Below are 22,478 nucleotides of genomic sequence, written 5' to 3'. Positions count from 1 at the left end.
AGGTTCTAGATGGGGCTTTTTTTTTTTGCAGCAGCAGCAGCAGTTTGTATTACTTCACAAAATTTAGCAATGGAGGGATATCTTTTTGCTGAGGTGACACCAGAATTTGAATATTTTTTTTTCCATGTTGGTTGTAATGTGAATTGTCCTAACTCTGCTTTGCACCTGTTCTGATGATTTTCTGGCTTTCTGCAAAAAGGATTCATGAACGAATACATACAGGCTGCCGGGGGCCCATGAAAAAAAAACACGCAGCCACGCGGTGGAAGTTTGAGGAGAAATGGCCATTGCAGTGAAAAAAAGTGCGCGCCGCCGGAGACACAAGAAAATCAAGCCGGCAGGCCTAAATAAAAACAGCTGAGCCTGCAAACATGACAAAACGTGTTGGCAAACAGGCTTTGTAGTATAGCTTACCCTCTTTCCTCAGAGGCAACCCGGAGCCCCGGGAGCTGAGGGGAAACGCCGACTAATTCCCTGAACGGCCGCTGAGGCCCCCACTCCTTACCTTCAGAAAAAGAAATGCAGCTGCTAGACTTTTTCCTGTTTTTTGTTTTTTGGGGGGTTTTTTGGGGTTTTTTTAACTTTATGGAGCCTCATGCAGGGAAAGTCGAGGGAGCAGATGAAGTGGTTTCGGTGGGGAAAAAAAACTAGGAGCCCCCCCTTCACCCACCGAGCCGCAGCGGGCGAAACCTAGGCAGGGGCTTCCACTGAGGGATGGCCCACAAAGGTGCCTAACACCTCAGGAAGCACTGTCAGAAAAAGAAAAAAATCACTATCTAACAAAAACACACACTGACTAAAAACTAAGACTGCAGGAGTGCATCTCTACCACCTGCTGGAGTCAGAGAAATACTGAGGGGACTGCAGGTGGCACTCTCGTTATGTAGCCGTGCTCAAAGTTCTTTGCTCTCTGACTCCACCTGCTGGTAGGGATACACAACCCACTTCTCTGGACTGATCTGGGTATGTTCAAGAATTGTGTTTTCTCACAGGACAAGCAGGATGGTAGTCCTCACATTATTATTATTATTATTTATAGCTTTTCATGGGTGACATCACAGGATGGAGCCCTGTACGGAAAACTTTTCTGTCAAAGTTTCTACAAAGCTTTGACTGACACTGGCACACTGAGCGCACTGAGCATGCTCAGCCTGCAATTATCCCTGTGAGCACAGGTGTCTCCCTTAATCTTCTTTTTTCCGCTCTGGACAGTAATAGTGCACTTGCATTCTATCTAGATCACACTACACTCCATAGGAGTTCCACCTAACTCTTTCCTTCTGTGGCAAGAGTCAAGCTGCGAGTTCCAGTGGGCAAACAGACCTATTCCTCCTAATTGATGCTGTGTATCTCTTTTCCTACCAACAAGCAAGCATTTTACTACAACACTGTGTGTAACCACACACTGTTGTGTCCGTCCCAACCTCAATAGCTTCCCCTCGGCCGCTGCTGCTTGTACATATTTATCAGGCTGCAACCTTGAGCTCTCGCCATACCTTCGCAGCCCATTACTGCTTAGATACGACTAGCCGGCATGCTCCATGTTTGACCAGTCCGTCTGCTCTTATTCTTTTCAGTTTAACTACCCAGCATCCTTCCACCAACCCCTTAAGGGTTTCAGGATGCCCTCCGTTCCAAATTCCACCCCCGTCATTGCGCCTTTCGCGCATCTTGAGTGCATTTGGTGCACTCTCGGGTATCCTCAGCTCAGTACTCACCCATATGTGAGGACTACCATCCTGCTTGTCCTGTGAGAAAGCAAGTGTTGCTTACCTATAACAGGTGTTCTCACAGGACAGCAGGATGTTAGTCCTCATGAAACCCACCCGCCACCCCGCGGAGTTGGGTCTGTATACGTTTTTACTTTTATTTTAGTTTCGCTTGCGCTTTTAGCTATAAGACAAGACTGAGGGAGACACCTGTGGCTCACAGGGATAATTGCAGGCTGAGCATGCTCAGTATGCCAGTGTCAGTCAAAGCTTTGTAGAAACTTTGACAGAAAAGTTTTCCGTACAGGGCTCCATCCTGTGATGTCACCCATATGTGAGGACTAACATCCTGCTGTCCTGTGAGAACACCTGTTACAGGTAAGCAACACTTGCTTTATTACATGATTGGTTGGATCTGTTTGTTTTCTTTTTACATGATATACAAATTAATGCTGGTAAGTGCTTGAAATAATTGAGATAAAATGTTTTAAAGTTTCGTGCATGATGCATAATGGCTGTTGCAAACTACTTAGCCATTGAAGGGTGCAGTATGTGGCATTATTTATCAGTAAGAATACAACTAGTAGGTCTTAGACCTGCATGCCTACAGCCCACCCATGTTAACCTTGTGCCCACCCAAAAAAATCAGTTCTGGCTATGCCACTGTTTTGAGAAAATGATTCTTCCAGCAAAAGTAGAGAATTAGAGCACTGATCTGTTGAGTGTCCTGGGATATGAATTCTAATTGACACCTTCTGCCACTGATTGTGTGTAACCTTGGGCATGTCAATTTCTCCCAGTGCCCCCAGAATCTGCTTTTCCTGTCCTATTTCTGACCAAGCTTTAATTCCCCAGACCCTGCCATTTGTTTTAATTTCCTTATCTCTTCAGTTTCACACACACACAATGCACTGGTTTATTCTTATCTTTATAGTATTTTTCTGTCTTTCCTCGTTAGGCATGCCCAAGCGCTAGCAGCATTGCAGGCCTATTCTCATTGGCTAGCACAGTTTTACAATGAAGTTCATCGTCAGAACCCCCAGCAATTCATCTCACTCCTCTCCAGTGCCATGGAGGCCATCACGCCACTCATCAGCACCAAGGTAAATCTCCAAAAGGTAATGCTAATCTCTGCTGAGCCATGCAGGACTCCTTTCATTAATACCTTCTTCATGTACACTCAGAGTATGTAAGATTTTGGTGGGAGTGGAAAATAGTTGTGGGGGAACCAAGAGACCCAAGTTCACCCTGGCTGGCTGAAGATTGATATGGATGTTGCTTCTGTGCCAGCATGGCCTCTAGCTTTCCTTGAGGACTAGGCACTTTTAGACTCTGCAGCATCCCAAAACCCATGTCCATTACACTGTTGGCAGCTAAACCACAGGTGGAAGCTTTTTCTCCTTCCCAAAATTCAGGTTTGCCATACTTTCACTGCTTTTCATTGTGGAGCCTGCTAAGCCCTGATGAGCTCCTCTTATTCCATGTGATGATGGTAAAAAGTGGAAGTAATTTGGGGCTCAGCCTGCTGGCAGGAAAAGACAGCAAAGAAACAGAACTCGCACTTTCTCTCTCCTCGTCTCTTGCCTGTATGTGGTGAAACGAGATTGTCAGTACGCTATACTCACAGACTAGCTGAGTTAATTTCACAGGACAAAATAGATCTTGCTGCATCTCACCTTGAGCAATACATGCCGCTATCTAGTGATGAAAAATTAAAAAAAAATAGAAATCCCACGTCTTATAGGAATGTTTAAGCATTCTGTTTACAATATTAATGTTCTGTGTTTAACTATATTACTCCAGTAGTCACTGGTTACATAGACTCCTAGACTTTTGTATAGTACTGTGGGAATGCTTGAAGAGCAGAGACTTAAATATTTTTAGTTTTCATACCTTCGTTTTCTTCCTCCTTGTTCCCAATTTCCAGATGCAGGAGAAATTGCTCTTGTCTGCATGCCATTTACTTGTGTCATTAGCCACCACGGTACGTCCTGTGTTTCTGATCAGCATCCCCGCAGTGCAGAGAATTTTCAACAGGATCACCGATGGATCTGCACAGAGGCTTCCCGATGAGGTGAGGGTCCCAGTCCTTAAGTACAGCTGTGTGGGGCTGTTATATTGCTTCAATATTGCAACATGACTCTTACCTTGTGAAAAAAATAAAGTGGCAAGTATGACTTTTTATGAAGATAGGATTAATATTGAGCATAAAGCACCATTAATTATGTGGATTTTATATGTCCTTGTACTTTGAATGCTGAGGTAACTGCATACAAATTATTTTTGAAATAGAACATTGTTCAAAATAAGTATCTCTCAGGAACCCTCACAGATGTTCAGAAGTCATATTGATGATTGGCTTTAATATGCCACTGTTTATAATTCTGTGTAGTATTCCCTTCTCATGATGCAGTATAAGACTGCCTCATTGCTTGTTTCTTTACTAATGACAATCTACCCATCAACCAAGACCTCAACAAGGTGTCTTAGTCTCCATTCTGAGAACGTACTGCCACCCTCAGGGTCTTCACCAGATCAGGAAGAATGCTGATAAACAGAATTGGAACAATGAGTACGTCTCAAGCACTTCATTCAAGGCCCGTGCATTGCACCTGCTGGCTTTGATATTCCTCGAAGATACTGGAGTGCCATGAGAACATCAACAGGCCAAAGCACAGATCTCCCCCATGAATGGAATATTAAAGACAAGCTACACAGTGGTTGTTGCCAAGCAGCCCAAACTATGGACCATAGTGAGGCATTGTCATTTGCACTCCATCAGTGGAGGAGTAACAACGCTACACCTGAAGCCCTTTCCTTGCTAATGCATCTTGACGTCAATATTTAGCTCCTAAACATATGCAAGAGAGAGAGAGCTTGCACCCTAGAAGATGCTAAATTCAGCCGACCCCTTCCTAAGGTATGATGATTCAGAGTAACTGTCGATGCACTCTGCAGGAAGAATGATTTATTTCAGTTGTCTGGTTTCACAAGCAGAAAACATTTCTCAAGTCTACCTCCTTTTGTCAGAAGATAAGTTGCTATCTTAACCAGGTCATTTGCCTCTAGACTTCAGTGAGCACCATCTTAAATATCCAAATTAGCTCATTAAATAGCAGCATTTCACCCTTACCAGTACACACTGCACTCATGTTACACATCCTCTATTTCTCCAGCATTGAATTCCAGAAAAATGACCTATTTTGGTTAATAGGAAGGGTTTGTTTTTTCTTATCTGGAGTCCCCAAATGTTTACCAGGACTTTATTTTTTGCTCTGAAAAGTTTTGAGTCTTTTGGTGTCTTTCATTTCCTTTAGGCCCAGGTGTTAGTGTGCCGAGCCCTCTCAAATGTCCTGCTGCTGCCGTGGCCAAATCTTTCTGAGAATGAGCAGCAGTGGCCGGAACGTTCCACAAACCATACCAACCTAATTGCTGCGCTCACCCGGGACTTCCGCCACTTGAAGGCCAACGCCATTCATCCACCCCGGAAGGGACAGCTAGAGGACAGTAAGTGCTTTGCTTCTCTTTAGTCCACGTGTCCCTTTCTAATGAGCTGCATATTTCACACAAAGGAGCTGGACTCTGGCACAAGCCACTTGCTAGCAAGAGGTTGAAAAGACGGCTAGAAAGGTATTTGAGGAAACAGTTATTGGATTTCATTAGTGAGACAAAATGTCATTTTGTCCTGTGAATCCATATTGAAAGACACAGATTAGAGAAGCCACTGAAAGCAGCTGGGGATAGACTTAGGTAGGCCTCAAAAGATGGTTATCCTTTTTTTTATTCTCTATATTGAATTCCTGGTTTCAGTAGATAATACAGTCACTGTCAGTTTTTTATGTGTTTGTTTAGCAAAATTAATTTACCACCTTTCCATAAAGCTCAAGGAAGTATACAAAATTAGCAAAACAAATCAATAAAATATACATACCATAATACAGACAAATTAATAAATATACCTTTTATTGCAGCCAAGGTTGTTATCCATCAGACGCTTAGTGTTTTAAAGGATATTGTTGAGAATATCTCAGGAGAAGCCACAAAGTCCCGGCAGATCTGTTATCAGTCCCTACAGGAGTCAGTTCAGGTGTCTCTGGCTCTGCTCCCTGCCTTCATTCACCAATCAGGTATGTTGTTCACACAAGCATGTTGCTGATAGGCCTGCCAGTTTATTCCTCCTCTGGGTTTCCAGTTCATTTGGAAACCCCTACTGGGCTACGGCACTATGAGTCTTCAGTGACAGGCATCTGGGATTCCCCCCATTTTTAGCCCCTGTTGCTTTTGCCCAGCTAATACAGCTGCAGGCCTCAGTAAAGGGTCACCAATCCATGCTCTTCTTAAAATTGACACGAATGCATCTTGAGTGTAGCCACTAGGTGTCGCTCTTGTCATGGTCAAAACTCCCTTCCCCTTACGCACTGTGCATGCTACCTCCACAGTATCCGCAGCACCAGTGAGCCTGAGAAGCACAAGACATGCATGGGAATCGACCACAGATCTCCCACATGCAAGCTCAGCAGGCTCTTACTGTCAGATATCACCCATTTAGACAGACTACTGAGTGGCCAATGTTAGCGTTCCATTTTATAATACTTTATATTTCATTTAGTAAAGTAGTAATTGCTGCAGGGATTTGCGTTCATCACCAGAAGCAACATTTTTGTTTACCTTAGAAAAATAACTGATGATCAACAGAGTTTGGCCTTTCTCTGTATCACCATGAAGAAGGAATTTCCCAAAGGGTTGAGCTGTATGGGCCAATGTCGTCTTTCAGTTAGACTCTTCCTATATTCCCTTCTGGTGCATTGCACAAATCAGTGTTCAGATTTTATCTTCCCTTATACTTGTACGTAATAGGAAAATTAAAGTCTCTCAAGTGGGATCTCTTTCTTTAAAGGAAAAGCAAAAGGGGGACCAAGGAGAGTAGTACATTGAAGCCTCAAATATTTTAAAGTAGACATTGTTGGGAATTTTCAAAACATTTACACTTGTAAAATTAGTGCATATGCACATAAATAGCTTGTACTCACATATGTGCTATTTTATAATCCTCAAATGTACGTGCATATTTTGGTCTCGTGCACATTTACACACTGGTGGTGGGACCAAGAGGGTAAGCATGCAAATGGCTATCTTATAAGAAACTTATGTGCGCACATTGGTCAACTACTTTTGTGTAATTTTATACCTACTGATCATCTTGCACAATTGATATCATTTGCTATTGGTTGGCTGGGTGGGAGGTCTGGGTGAACTGGGGGAGCTCTGAATGAAGAACTAAGAGAATCTAGATGACGTGGAGGAGGACTCGGTGAACTGGTGGAAGTTTTGGCAAATTGGTGATTTTCAATTACGCCCATATGTTAAATTATACCTACTTCCACAATCCGCAGTTTTATTTGTGCTTGAAATACATTCACATTTTTAAAATAGGAAAAATGCATGCTCTAAATGCATTGCAGATATTTGTGCGTAAGGAAACACGCGTGTATGTTAGGGGGGGTATATATACATGTATTTTATAATCTGCATGTACCCGGGTCACGCAGAGTTGCTTGAAAGTTACCTGCATGGATTTTCAGGCTCCTCTGTTCCATGGTAATTCCAAGAGAGCCACTGTAATATTAAGAAGATTCCCACTGTAAAAATGTGAACTTAACATGAACACTGTGTACAACTAACTCCTGAGAAAATATAAAGAGCTGTTACACCAAGAGAGAGCTAAGAATGTAATCCAATGGACAGGAAAACAAGGGCAGCCAAAAAAAAGCTTCAATCATGCCCAGAATGATTACAAATCATAGATTAGTAAAAAAAAAATGTGAAAAATAGAGGAGAAAAATCACTGATTCTTCAATGACAACTTCATGAGGGGAAGTAAAGGCTGTCATATTCTCCCTTTAAAACAGAGAATATTTTCATTACCTGAAGGCACGAGTGGCCTCCTGAGGCAACCTTTGAGCAAGAGGTATCCTCTAGTATTTTGCAGTGTTGAATACTGGTTGTCCTTATTTCCCAGATCTATCTAGACCACTGAGAATATGTAATCTTCCTACTATATTTACTATGTATTTGTTTTTCCTGGTCCTTGCAGATGTGACAGATGAGATGCTGAGTTTTTTCCTCACCCTGTTTCAGGGGCTGAGAGTCCAGATGGGAGTGCCTTTCACTGAGCAAGTCATCCAGACCTTCCTTAACATGTTCACCAGGTAACACCTTCCTAACTGTGCTTGGTTGCTAGGTATTTCAAGAAGAATTTTCAGTTCCCCAGTATGTACAGGATCAGTCCAGAGAAGTGGGTTGTGTATCCCTACCAGCAGAGGGAGTCAGAGAACCAAAACTTTGGGCACTGCCATATATACAAGAGTGCCACCTGCAGTTAGCCAGTATTTCTCTGACTCCAGCAGAGGGTAGAGTTACACTCCTGCAGCTTTTATTTCAAGAAGAATTTTCAGTTCTGAGACTGTAAACTTTCATGTGTTTGACTTCCCAGTTTCAGACCTACAGCACTGCTCATAGTCCTGCCTGCTGCACACCCTGCTTGTCTTGTGGCAGTGGGCGATGCTGGAGTCTCACTGGAACATGGAAGATGAGCTTTCTGCCAGCTCCGCATTTCCCTCTATACCTGACAATTCAACAAACTCCTACTTGTGCTTTTTCTTGGAGAGCACATTGGGTTTTATTTTTTTTTGGGGGGGGGGGTTCATGGATGCAAGAGTACAAGTTGCATTTTTGCCACCCAACTATATGTTAATAAAGAGCAGCTAGCAGAGAGAACCTCTGCAGGATTGGTGCTTCAAGCAGGCAGCATAGGCAGGTGCCTAAGGTGGCAAAAGCTTATGCCAACCCTGTTCTGTTCGCTCTCTCTCCTTCAGCACCACTTTTTTTTTGCATCTCCCATCCTTCTGCCACTGCTACTTTGTCTGGAGTAGGATGGTTCTTCCAGCTGAGTCCAGGCAACGGTGCAAATCAACAACTGAGGGTTGAGACCACCCACACCCCTTAGTCTACTTGAAACTAGACAGAGTGCAGCAGTGACAGCATTGCAGGAGCCAAGCAGTTTGACCAGAGCCTTGGCACAGATAGAGCAAGCAGCTCCTCTCCATTTTCCTTACTGCTGCCTTTAGCAGTTGTATTCTCTGGCCCTGGTGCACACAGGGCTGGTGTGAATCTTCCCTGTTCCATGTGCTACTGCATCATCACCATCATCATCTAATAATAGAGTTGCTTTTCTTTCTGTTTTGGTCAGCAGAATGGGAGAGGAAACTTTAAGATTACATTTGTGAAAGCCCCCAAGGATATATTAGAGAGCCCTGAAAAAAGCACAGTGCAGGATAGGGATGAAGAAAAGTCCCCCAAGAAATAACTGGCTTTGGGTTTGGGATTAAATGAGAGAATTACAGACTAGCTATGTGAAGGGAGAAGTACTAGCAGCTGAGCATGAGGAGTTCAGGGGATGGGCGAGGGCATCAGGTGGGAAGACGGCTTGGGGGAGTTGTGCGATAGAAGAGGGCTGCTGTTTCTCTGAGCTGTGGTTCAGGTCATGATGCTCTGCCACCTGATGAAGAGAAGCCTTTGGGCTCTGGACTTACAAAGCCACAAATCCTGAAGCTGTGGGATGAGTGCAGGCAAAAGTGCAGAGCCGATGCAGATCTCCCAAAAAGGCAGTGGGGAAACCTGTGTGGAGTGAGCATGGGAAGGCCAAATGTTTTAGATAGTGGCTTTGCTAGTTTGGGCTGCGCTCTGAATTATTAGAAAACTTGGTAATAGAGCATGGAAGGGGACCTGACTGTTGGCTTTTGATCTTATAAGAATCATACTTTGCAGACTGGATGGGCCAGTTTGGGGTTTTTTTTAATGCTGCCATTTATTTATGTTACTGTTGACCCCTTCAAGCCTCCCTGTGAAAATCTGAATACTTTTTCAGGGGGAGTAATTCGTGAAGCTCCGCTCTCTGTTTATAGGAAGCAGTGAGCAGAGATCCCTTCTTACGGGGCTTTGTCTGTGTCTCTAGGGAGCAGTTGGCAGAAAGTATCCTGCATGAGGGTAGCTCTGGCTGTCGAGTGGTGGAGAAGTTCCTGAAGATTCTGCAGGTGGTGGTCCAGGAGCCGGGACAGGCATTCAAGCCTTTCTTACCCAGCATCATCTCACTGTGCATGGAGCAAGTGTACCCTATCATTGCAGAGGTAGGAGGGCAAGGCTGACATGAGGTGGGAGAGAGGGATGGGAGGTGCTTCCAAATTCCATCACACACACCCCCCCCCTCGGAGGCGTACAAGCTATTTACGTGAATGGTTAGAGTATGATCTCTCTATCCCTTCCCCAGTCACTCTCCCACCCCCAACCAAGTAGGGAAGGTGATTGCTATCTTTCAGTGACACAGTGAAGATCCTTGACTTTACCCCAGCACTTTTATTCTCTTACCGCCCTGTTTCTAAGATATTTGTGGAACTCTTGCTCATTAGGCTAGGCATTGTAAGTACAGAAGTCTCTTCCACAGTTTGACTTCTAGGAGATGGGGATACAGTAACAAATCTATGAATATTTTGAGTCCTAAGACTCAGCTCACTCTATTCCTGTCTTCAGTAGTAGGATTAAGGTGAAACTTCAGTCATAAAATAAGTTTGGGTCTCAGATCAACCTTCATATGTGGATGCCACCGCTAGTGGGCATGAGTATAGTAAGCACTTTACACACTAATATTGAGCCTTAGGGCTGAGCAAATCCACAGCCTTAAACACAAAGATGACAATTCTGTTTGTAATGCTTTTATCCAAAAATGGTTTTATTCAGAACTACATACAATCCGTCATTTTCAGTTTACCGGCTCTCTGTGATGGTGCCACAGATTAGACAGGAGTTGCTGTGGCTTCAGTAAAGCTGATCAAAATCTGCCACTGCAACCAATGGCAAATGTACAGACTGTCAGGAGACTGAGACAGTACCATATAATAAAATAAAAGGGGTAGATTTTTTTCATCGTTCGTTCTCTAAAAAGTAGCTCTCTTGACAAGCAGGCATGACTCAGCCATAATATATGAGGAATATTATCCAATGGCGTTGACATGTATCCATCTCTCGGAGCTCAATAAAAGTTTTGCTGAGCATGTGCAGGGGAGTTCCTGTGCCTGAACACTGCTTCATGAGCCCCTTAGTCTGTCTTCATCTGAACTACCACTAAGATTTTGCTTGGCTGATTCTTTGGACTGATTCTGCCTCCCTTCAGCTTTTGTTTTTGCTACTGCCTTGACAGCCCCTCAACAGAACTTTTCAGTTCTTTAAAAAAAAAAAAAAAAAAAAGGAATGGAAAAGCCCAAGAAAACTACAGTCAACAGTTTTCCCGTTGATAGCAGGGCTGAATTAACCATGCTGTCTGAGAGCGCGTCGCGACCAGTCAGTAGGCGGAGTTTTCTCAGTTAGTACTGAGTTTTGAACTCTGTACGGCTGCGCGGTGAGCTTCCCGCGCGATTGCCTTGTTACCTCAGACAGCTCTCGATCCAGATTTTTCCCTATCTAGACAACTGGCTGTTAGTAGCCTCAGATCTGGCTACTCTGCAAACTCACACATTCCAAACAATCAACTGTCTTCAGACATTGGGCTTTCTAATCAATTACAAAATGTCCAACCTGCAACCGACCCAGACTCTACAGTTCATTGGAGCGCTCATCAAAACAATGCAACAGAGCATATCTCCCGCAAGACAGGATTCGCACTCTATCCTTGCTAGCTCAGCGTCTACCCAATCAATCGGCATGCCAAATCCTTCAGCTACTGGGTCATATGGCGGCAGCTATTCATGTGGTTCCCTACACGACACTACACATGCGCCGCCTACAATGGGGCCTCAAGAATCAATGGTCTCAATGCTTGCAACCACTCTCAACCAAAATACATCTTACAACACAAATGCAAACAGACATCCAATGGTGGATAAACACCAACCACCTAAGTTCGGGAGCACCTTTTCGGTTATCTCCCCATCAAATCACACTCACGACAGATACATCCAGAAAAGGCTAGGGAGCCCATCTGTGCGACTTGAAATCTCAAGGCCTCTGGTCTCCTCAGGAGAGCGCACACCAGATCAACCTTCTGGAACTTCGAGCCATTTGGAGAGCACTTCAAACCTTCTCTCCCCAAGTTTGGGGAAACATCTCATGGTATACACAGACAACCAAGTCGCCATGTTCTACATAAACAAGAAAGGAGGGTCAGATTCCTGGATACTCTGTTGGGAAGCACTTCGGATACGGACTTGGGCAATATCAAACGAAGTCTCGATACAAGCCACTTACCTACTGGGTTTAGACAACTTTACAGTGGACCGCCTCAGCAGAATTTTCCATCCATACGAATAGACTTTAAATCGGGACGTTGCATCTAGACTGTTTCAACGCTGGGGCAACCCAATAATCGACCTGTTTGCCACAGAGAACAACCGTCAAACACAGACATTTTGCTCAATCTACCTGAGCAAACTTCGTCAAGCTCCGGATGCTTTTCTCATCCCATGGACGGGAGGCTTACTCTACGCTTTCCCTCCCATTCCACTAATATCAAGAACAATTCAACAATGCATCCGAGACACAGCAAATATGATCCTCATAGCTCCGTCGTAGCCAAGGCAGCCATGGTATGCGTATCTCTTGCGACTATCCATTCGCCCACCAATACCACTGGAAAACCATCCACGTCTGTTAACTCAGGAGGGTGGGTCCCTCCTTCATCAAATGCATCGTTCCCTTCACCTGACGGCATTGAGGTTGAACGGCAAGTATTAAACCATCTGGAACTTCCTTCTCAACTAGAAGACATCCTTATCGCATCCGGAAAGCCTTCAACCAGGCATAACTATGCCGGAAAGTGGTGTCGTTACTCAGAATGGTGCAAACGGAGGCGATTAGACCCTTACTCCTCAACAGTCATGCAACTTCTGGAATATCTGCACACTCTCTACTTAGCCGGTTTGGCATCTGCTTCAGTTCGTGTACATATTCGTGCCATTGCAGCTTTCCACCACTCTCATAATGGACTTCCCATTTCCAACCATCCTTTAATTTCCAGATTCATGCGTGGCATGCTCAGCCTACAACCACCAGTCATAAAACCGCCTATACCATGAAATCTCAATATTGTCCTAGAACAATTAATGCTACCTCCTTTTGAACCATTAGATTTGTGCCACATCAAATACCTAACCTGGAAAACAGTATTCCTGGTAGCTGTCACATCAGCAAGGAGAGTAAGTGAGCTTCAAGCCTTAGTTCATTATTCTCCTTATTTAGAATTCTACCATAATAAAGTCACTCTTCAACCTCATCCTGCCTTCCTTCCTAAGGTGGTATTGGCTTTTCATATCAATCAGTCCATCACACTGCCAATCTTCAAACCTAAGCCTCATGACAATGACCGGGATAGGCTTCTCCATTCCTTAGGCTGTAAAAGAGCATTGGCTTATTACAAGCAAAGGACCCATTCTCAATCCAGATCATCTCAGCTGTTTCTCTCCTTTAATCCAAATTCTCCAAATCAACCCGTCTCCAAAAGAACTAGTGCTAGTTGATTATCCCAATGCATTGAATTCTGCTACAATAAACATGCTCTTCCTTTGAACACAAAACCTAAAGCGCACCAAATTCGCGCAACAGCAGCGTCTGTTGCACATTTAAAGAAAGTTCCGCCGCTAGACATCTGCAAAGCGGCAACTTGATCTTCTCTTCGTACCTTCACATCACACTACTGTATTGAACAGAAAACATCTTCCGATGCAACTCTGGGTTCAGCGATCCTGTCAACTCTTGCACCTGAATAAGACTCTACCTTTTTTGAGGGTAGTGTCCTCACCTATGGAAACATATTACATGGACACAACCTGGGAGCTTGGGACTCCCAGACAGCATGGCTAATTCAGCCCTGCTATCAACAGGAAAAAGCAAGTTTTCTTCCCGTAAACGGTGTTTCCGTAGATAGCATGAATTAGCCATGCAAACCCTTCCTCCCTCCCTACAGATTCTACCAAAACTTTTTCCACATACATATCGCTTGGCTACAAGAGACTGAGGTAACAAGGCAATCGCGCGGGAAGCTCACCGCACAGCCGTACAGAGTTCAAAACTCTGTACTAACTGAGAAAACTCCGCCTACTAACCGGACACGATGCACTCCCAGACAGCATGGCTAATTCATCCTGCTATCTAAGGAACACCGTTTACGGTAAGCAAACTTTTTTTAAGGACGCCAGATGTCCATTATCAATAACCATACTGTTTGCTATCCCTGCTTGGATCATGATACCTTCAGTTGCTACAGTTCTGGTAGGATGTCTCCAAATGCACAGGAGTACCCTACCTGGAAGATTAGAGAACCTGTGAAGCTGCCATCAGGTAAAAGCCCAAAGCCACAACATGAGGTTGCACAGCAGAGCAGCTCCTGTTCTCAGAGCGAGGCATTGACGGACTCACGACATAGGAAGTAGAGGTGGGATTCTTGCTCCCTCCCCCACTCCATGTCCTACAAATTTGGAAAAGCCTCTCCTCACACCCACTTTCACAGCACCAGTTCCTGGATCCAACACAGATCAGGGATTGAGTACAGTACAGAAGATAAGTGATGGCTGAGGTGCAAAGAAAGGTGCCAGAGGCACAAGAGATCCCTCTGGTGTCATCTCCCTCAGAGCCAAAGAAGCCAACACAGTCAATGCAGGGATCACCGTATCAGCCCACTGAAGGAGGGCACCCCAAAAGCAAGACTTGTAATCGTCAAAATTTTGAAGTTTGCTGATAAACTTTAGATTTTGCAAGCCAATAAAATGTTCTGTACTGGAATATGATGGGCAAAAACTTTGGTTATTCATGACTTTTCACAAAAAGTTATGGAAGCACAATGGCACATTTACTGCACGCAAAGGTGTTAAATTTACATTTTAATTTCCAAGCTCAAAGCATTCGCCAATAATGTTCTTTAAACAAAAGAACAGGCCTTGAAGTATGTAGAACAAAAAAAATATGCCATATTGGGTCAGACCAAGGGACCATCATGCCCAATGTCCTATTTATAGAGGTGGCCAATCCAAGTTACAAGTACCTGGCAAGTACCCAAACATTAACTAGATCCCATGCTGGCAACAAGCAGTGGCTATTCCCTATTGATTAATAGCAGTTTAGGGACTTCTCCATGTCTTTATCCAAACCTTTTTTAAGCCCGGCTACACTAACTTCCTTAACCACATCCTCTGGCAATGTATTCTAGAGCTTAATTGTGTGTTGAGTGAAAGAATGTTCTCAGATTTATTTTACATGTGCTACTTGCTAACTTCATAGTGCTCCCTAGTCCTTGTATTATCTGAAAGAGTACACAACTGTTTTGCATTTATCCTTTCAAGTCCTTTCATGATTTTGTGGACCTCTATCATATCCCCCCTCAGCCATCTCTTCCCCAAGCTGAGCAGCTGTAACCTCTTTTAGCCTTTCCTCATAGGAGAGCCATTCATTGCCCTTCTCTGTACTCTCTTCAGTGCAGCTATATCTTTTTTGAGATGTGGCGACCAGAATTTCACACAGTATTCAAGGTGCGGTCCAAAAATTGAGCGATACAGAGGCATTATGACATCCATCGTTTTATTTGCCATGCCCTTCCTCTAATATGTTGTCATCTCTATTATTGCTGAGATCGAATTTTTTGTGTTTCTTTTCTATCTGAGCTGAGTTGGGTCATGACTAATTCTAATGACTTGAATTCTTCACTTGGAATTTGGGCCCTGTTTTTGCTTTATTTGATTATTTGCCTTTGGTGCAATCTGGCTTTGTGACACACTTGGGTTTTTTTCTTTATCAGTGCAGTTCCTAGTGAAGTCTTCTAGTAACTTTGGGCAACAGTTTGTGGATTGTTGGAACTAAGTGTAGGTTTGAACTGTGTCATTTTGCTTTTTTTCCTTTAGCGTTTTTCCAGATTCTCATCTCTTCATGCTACAGAGATTGTGGTGTGTATTTAATCTGATGCTATTTTTTGTACTCTCTGCTACTGGATGTAGCTGTTGCATAAGCTTTATCGACCCTTACTCAGATTTAATGAGGATCTCCAGTTATGTAATTTAGACTCTTTAACGTACATTGATTTAATTCTCATTTGTGATTTTTATTTATTTGTTTGTTTTTTTTGTTACTGGACATTGAGTATGCTTTCGCCATCCCCTTTATGTTTGCTGCAAGGTTTTCTGCTGCTTAGTCACTTTTCTTTTTGTTTCTTTACTCATCATGTGAAGGAGTAGCTTAGCGGTTAGAGCAGTGGGCTGGGAAGCCAGGGTTCAAATCCCACTGCGACTTCCTTGTGACTTTGGACAAGTCATGTCACCCTCGGTTGCCTCAGGTAAAATTAGCTTGTAAGCCCTCCGGGGAAATACTTACAGTACCTGAATGTTATCTGCTTTGAAGTACCAAAAAGTGGAATATAAATAATTGCAGCTTGTGTGGATGTGGACCTGCAGACTTTCAAGCATTGCTATCTTTCTGAGTAATTTCCTGATGAGCAGTGTTAAAACAGATTTGATATTTTATATAGCTCTGTATATTATGGTCGTTTGTAATGCAAGATGTTTTTGTTTTGGATTGAGCTGAATGCTTCCTGACAAGCAGTCTGTGAATGTTTGCCTTGTATTAGATTTAATCTTCTCTTTTGTTAATACAATATATGCCCATGCAATGATACTGTTGAGAAGAATATTGGTTATTGCCCTATCGGATGCATTTTCCAGAAGAAATGAAGAATGTGGGACTGAAGATGCAGACCCTTGACGAGCATTTTGGGGTTTTTTCTGTTTTGTGTGGGGTCTGTGTGTAGGATGCCAGATATATAGATCTTTCTAGCGAAGGTGTATTTTGATGGTTCTGCAGCCAAGAGGTTTTCTATTTGTGTTCTGGTTGGTATTATTTGTGGGGACTACTTTATCTTTATTTCTGAAAACAATTGCTGGGGAACACCCCTGGACTCTTAATTGAAATATTCCACATTATGTGGGAGAATTGTATGTGCATTACAATCTTTGATATTAATTATGAATATCTTGAAAGTGGGTTCTCTCAATGTGGATAGTGTCCATTCTCCAATTAAGCAGAAAAAGATTCTTGATATGCTTAAAAAGGCTAAATAGCTCATGTGGTGGTCTTACAAAAAACACATCTATCTCCAGAAGCGCTTAGGACATTTAAAAATGACTGTGTTGGTATGGTAACTGGGAGCAGCCACAGCTTGAGAAAGAGGGAGGCAGACTCGGGCTGTTTCCACACGCAAAACTTATTTACAGAACACAAAATACAGCAAAAGGCTGTTTATCTCTGTAGCAGTTCAAAACATCAAAAATATGTTGTATCAGTACCATGGCTTCCTGCCTTCTCCCTGGGGGCCTCCCTAACCTTGGAACCCTATCTTTTTAGCCTGAGCCCAGGGATCCTCCCTAGGCCCAAAATCCCTTGCTGGGATGGCTCTTAAGAGAGGACCAGGCCAGATATCTGTGGCTGGTCCTTTAAAGTGTTCTGAAGGAGTTTCCTAAACACATTTCAGTGTGTTTTTTTTCTTCTTTCTCTGCTAGGCATCTGCTAGGATTTATAAGAATGTTCCTTTCACTATAGACAGTTTTTCCGGACCTGAATAGCAGGTCCATTTTTGCCAGTAGATCTTTACATAATAAATTTATTTTTGGGTAATATTTATGCCCCTAATGTGTACAGTCATGCCTTTTTTACTCAGTTGGTAACCAAAGCGAGTCAGTTTTCTGACCATGCCTTTATTATTGGAGGAGATTTTAATGTGGTATTGGGTCTGCTAGTTGATACTAAGCTTCCGAGACAGGTGAAGCAGATCATTGGAGGTGAGGGGCTTTCTTTTTTGATTAAGGAATTGCAGCTATTGGATATTTGGCAAGTCCTACATCCTAGTGAGTTCGATTTTACTTTTCTTTCTATGCCTCACTCATATTCTCGCATAGACTATTTTTATATCTTCTCCTCTATTCTCAGCCGTTCAGGCAGCTACCACAGGAGTAATGCCTGTGTCTGACCATGCTCCTATTTACGTGGCAATCCATACAGGCAAAACAATCTGTCACGTTCTATAGGTGGCGGTTTCCATCTTTATATTGATGCTCATTTTAAATCCTTTCTTGAGACTAAATGGCAACAATACATTGAAAATGCTTCACCTGAAATTTCTCCTCATACATTTGGGGAAGCAGGGAAAGCTTTTGGGAAGATTTTGTATGTGGCTAGGAAAAACTGGTGCTGAAATATTAAGGATTACTCAAGCTGTGCACGCTGCCAAGCAGCAGTACAGTAAATCTGGATTGAAAAGTCAACTTAATTTGCATTTTCAGAGAACACAAAAATATCTGCAAGGCTTAAAGGTAGGGATGGTAACTTCTAAATAGGCACATGGACACATGTGCTTCTGTTTGTCAGCCCACACCCAGGGACGTGACCACTTTGTAACATACGTGCTTATATGCGTGCATGTTATAAAATAGCCTGAATGCACGCACATGTGCACATAATTTTAAGTGGACACGTGCCTATGTGCACAAATGCCACTTCTACCGCCAGTTGAGGGGATTTTAAGACATGCATGTCGACGCCATTACCAGTTTTACCAGTTCACCCAGGTAAAGAATGGGACTTCCAAATCCCCCTGGTTTAATAGCCTCCCTTCTCTTATGTTGGCCCCGACCCTTAAACCCTGCTGATGTTTAGTGCTTTTTTTTGTTTGTTTGTTTATGACTTACAGGCCCTCCATAACACCATGGAGTGCTTTACATTTAGCTGATTGTGATGCTTTCTCTGTGTTGAAGCCTTACCCATTATTCCCTGTTGCTAAATGGGCCTGGAGATTTCTTTGTACCTGGTGGGGAACTGATTGGATTTCTGGCTTCTTGCCATTAGTAGATAACAAAATACAAAAACTGAAGAAAAGTATGGTAAATTCAGTGACAATATATAAAGAAAACCACACAAATTAGAAACGTCATAAATGAATATATGAAAAGTGGAAACCCCTCATGTATACAGGTGCTATTTATGTGCCGTTTAGTAAACGAAACCGCACTCACTTATTTAGGGCGACTACATTCCTGTGTCACCGAAGGGAATATGCACTTTTAAATACAATCATTAGGCTCCATTTTTTCTAACAAAATGAATGACATTGATATTTAACATGTCGTTATGCCACAACTTAATGCACTCTATTTAGAGAACAAAAAAGTGCTCTTATCTTGAAAAGCTGCGATGTTAAATCCACTGAGGATGAAAACAAAGGGCGCTCATTTAGTTGGTTTCAAAGCACATGGCCCGACACGGCTTGTGTTTCGTAACCTTCTTTCAGGGGCCTCAAAAGTATACTGACCAACTTCTAGAGAATAAACAAACTTAATATTAGAAAAACTTTAAACATTTTAACCAACCATTTAAAACAAAAACTACCTACTTGTTTTAAATGCGATCATTTCGCACGTGCTCAAACTGTGGCCATGGTGTTTCCAATAAAGATCTTCCCTTTAAACCCCTTACGTTTTATAGCCCGCCTTAGAATAAGCTTGCAACGAATCTGCGACATATTTCTCACATATGACCAATGAGCAAACATCATTGATTTCTTTAAACTAGTGTCAGCCACTCAATGCTGTCATTCATCCCCTGTGGGTTTTGAGAAGACAACATATAAATCCACCGTTGCTCCTTATAGTTCAGGAGAGAACTTATATCCGCTCCCCGCTTAGATATCTGTACCACTTCCAGGACAGTCCATCTCAAATGTTCAAAAACAAGCAGTCTGTAAACAATGTTTCACAATCAGGGCCTTCAAATTCTGACAACATAAATGACTCCGGTGCTCCCTTAGTCGAATTTTAACTGCTCTAGATGTACGTCCAGTATATAGTTGTGGACAAGGACACTATAAAAGATAAATCACATTTGATGAATTGCAGTCCGTGTGAAACTTTTTCTTATATATTCAGCCAGTAATAGGATGTTGCCATTGATCTCCCCGAATGGTATATGGACACATATCGCAATTCCCACATGACTGATGACCCAAATCACTTTTAGGCAGCACAGTAGAGGGCAACGCAGCTCGCACCACTTGGTTTTTGATATTCGGTCCGCGCTTGAAGGAAATTAGTGGTTCCTCAGCAAAGATTGAATGTAATTGTAAAACATGCCAATGGCAGTAGATACTTTGTACTATCGCAGATGATTTGTCAGTGTGTTGTAAAACACAGACTTGTTTAGAAATAGACTGTTTAGCTCGATATTTCAGTAATGAAGAACGAGGTGAATATACAGCCCTCTTGTATGCTGTACACACAACTGTGAGAGGATATCCACGATCCAAAAATCGCATTGCAAGATCATAAGATTGCTTTTTAAATTCAATGGACGAACACAAACGCTGATTGTGGAAAAATTGACTTACAGGTAGTCCATTTTTAAATGCCCTAGGGTGAAAGCTGTGATACATCAAAAAGTTGTTTGTCTATAGATTTACGATACGTGGTTTTCAGGCCAGAATCTTCTTTGACACTCAATATGTCCAAAAATGAGATCTGTTGATGATCAAATTGGTTTGAAAATTTTAAATTTGGATCAATAGTATTAAACCATTGAAATTGATGTAAAATTTCTTCAGTTGTATCCCAAAACAATAATAAATCATCAATGTAACGAACCCAAAATGTCACCGGCGTGAACGGCCGTGTTGGGCCGTGTGCTTTGAAACCAACTAAATGAGCGTCCTTTGTTTTCATCCTCAGTGGATTTAACATCGCAGCTTTTCAAGATAAGAGCGCTTTTTTGTTCTCTAAATAGAGTGCATTAAGTTGTGGCATAATGACATGTTAAATATCAATGTCATTCATTTTTTTAGAAAAAGTGTAGCCCAATGATTGCATTTAAAGGTGCATATTCACTTCGGTGACACAGGAATGTAGTCGCCCTAAATAAGTGAGTGCAGTTTCATTTACTAAACGTCACATAAATAGCACCTGTATACATGAGGGGTTTCCACTTTTCATTTATTAATTTATGAAATTTCTGAATTTGTGTGGTTTTCTTTATATATGAGTAGATAACCAACACTTATATTCTTGATTGTATAAATGAAAAATCGCAATAAACAAAAAAAAAAAAAAAAGATAGCCAACACTTTCTTCCGGGCCTGGATGGTTTAGTTCAGAAACTGGTATGCCAAGGGAATTTAAAGACAACTTGGATTTGAATTGTGTAGCTCAGCTGCTTTCTCATTTGAACAACCAAGGAAAAATTTCAGTTTACCAGTAATTAATTTTTATGTATATTTGCAAGCAAGACACTATATAGACTTGTTGAAAAGTATTGTTCCAGATCTTTTTTTTTCTCCCAGTGCCTTCCCACATTTGCTCATTCTTATAGGATACTGGCATAATAGAATATCGTGCTGGTATAAGACATGTCATGAAAAACCACTGGTTACCAGCATTAGCAAAACTTGTGGATAAGTAGTCGGCTGAATTTGGCACCATAGTCACGGTTACTCTAATGACCAGTTTATTTAAAGATCTATATTCTCTTATGGTGAATTCCAAATTGCTGGAAATGCAATTTAGGATCTTGCATAGAAGTTGCTATACTTCTGGTTAGAATGTGTATTGTATCTTGTAATCTTTGCATTAAAAGTAAAACTCAAGTACTTTGACATACAATTTTCTGCTTGGTGTGAAACTATATAATTTTATGGTATACAATATTAACTTATGTGCAGGCTGTAACTACTAAAAAGCCACTTTTTCTGGTAGAGGCTCTGTTGGAGAGATGACGTGGGTGGCGGCAGTTTTTAGGGGATGTATTTTCCTGGATAGCTCTTATGCTAGCAAAGTTAACTATTTTACATTTTTGGATCAAAGAGGTACCACCACCTACTCAGTTATGGATTGTTCGTATCATAGTTTGGAAACAAATTCTATTTATTTATTTTAAATTATTTATTAATCACCTGACTGATCTTTCTAGGCAATGTACGACATATTATAAAACTCAACATTTTCCAAAATACATAATTACATTTCTGCATAATAAAATTCCAACTCATTTACATTTCCCATTAACCATGTTTTTAGCATTTTTTTTTTTTAATTTCAGGAGTTCTTTCTTCCCATAAGTTCAATAGGAGATTATTCTATAACTTGGGAACAGATTAAAAAAAATCTATTCCATAGGCATAAAAGTCGTAAGGTCTTAACTGCTAGAATTTGTAGGAGCTGTTTATTTGATGAACAGAGATTTCTACCTGATTTGTGCCACTGCAAAATGGTATTCCAGCTGTTTTGCCCCAATGCCTCTTATATTCTTAAAGGCCATCGTTAAGATTTTAAACTTAGACCTCTCAGTGACAGGAAGCCAGTGGAGTTCCAGCAGCAATGGACCTGCTGGAGTCGTCCTTGTGCTTCCAGCCACTAACTTGGCCATCATATTTTGAATCACCTGCAATTTCCTCAGATTTTAAAGGAAGTTCCAAAAATAACATGTTGCAGTAGTCAATATGTGAGAGAACCAGTGCATATGCTACATATTTCAATTCCCCAAGATCTAAAAATGGTCTAATAAATCTCAACATCTTGTCTGTGCAATAGGCATTTCTCATTACCTGTGAAAGATGTTTTTCCATACTAACTGTTGAATCAAGTGTCACTCCTAATGAACTTAATTCTTTTTTAGGAGTTACCTCTTTTTAATATCAATGATTTATCC

The 22,478-nt window shown here is 42.0% G+C and overlaps 1 protein-coding gene across 5 annotated transcripts in view; it reads left to right on the top strand.

Annotated features, from left to right (window-relative positions):
* The window catches only part of XPO6 (exportin 6), a 205,463-nt gene that overhangs the window by 165,275 nt on the left and 17,710 nt on the right, over positions 1-22,478 (top strand). For all 5 annotated transcript variants that reach the window (XM_029576103.1, XM_029576106.1, XM_029576105.1 and 2 more), the window contains 6 exons: positions 2,668-2,812; positions 3,637-3,783; positions 5,027-5,216; positions 5,681-5,836; positions 7,804-7,918; positions 9,724-9,895. In XM_029576103.1, coding sequence (XP_029431963.1) covers positions 2,668-2,812; positions 3,637-3,783; positions 5,027-5,216; positions 5,681-5,836; positions 7,804-7,918; positions 9,724-9,895 — 925 coding nt within the window. The remainder of the gene's footprint in view (positions 1-2,667; positions 2,813-3,636; positions 3,784-5,026; positions 5,217-5,680; positions 5,837-7,803; positions 7,919-9,723; positions 9,896-22,478) is intronic.

The sequence above is a fragment of the Rhinatrema bivittatum genome, chromosome 14 (assembly GCF_901001135.1).
Source record: "Rhinatrema bivittatum chromosome 14, aRhiBiv1.1, whole genome shotgun sequence".
Taxonomy (NCBI): Eukaryota; Metazoa; Chordata; class Amphibia; order Gymnophiona; family Rhinatrematidae; genus Rhinatrema; species Rhinatrema bivittatum.
This window is presented reverse-complemented; position numbering and strand designations above follow the sequence as displayed.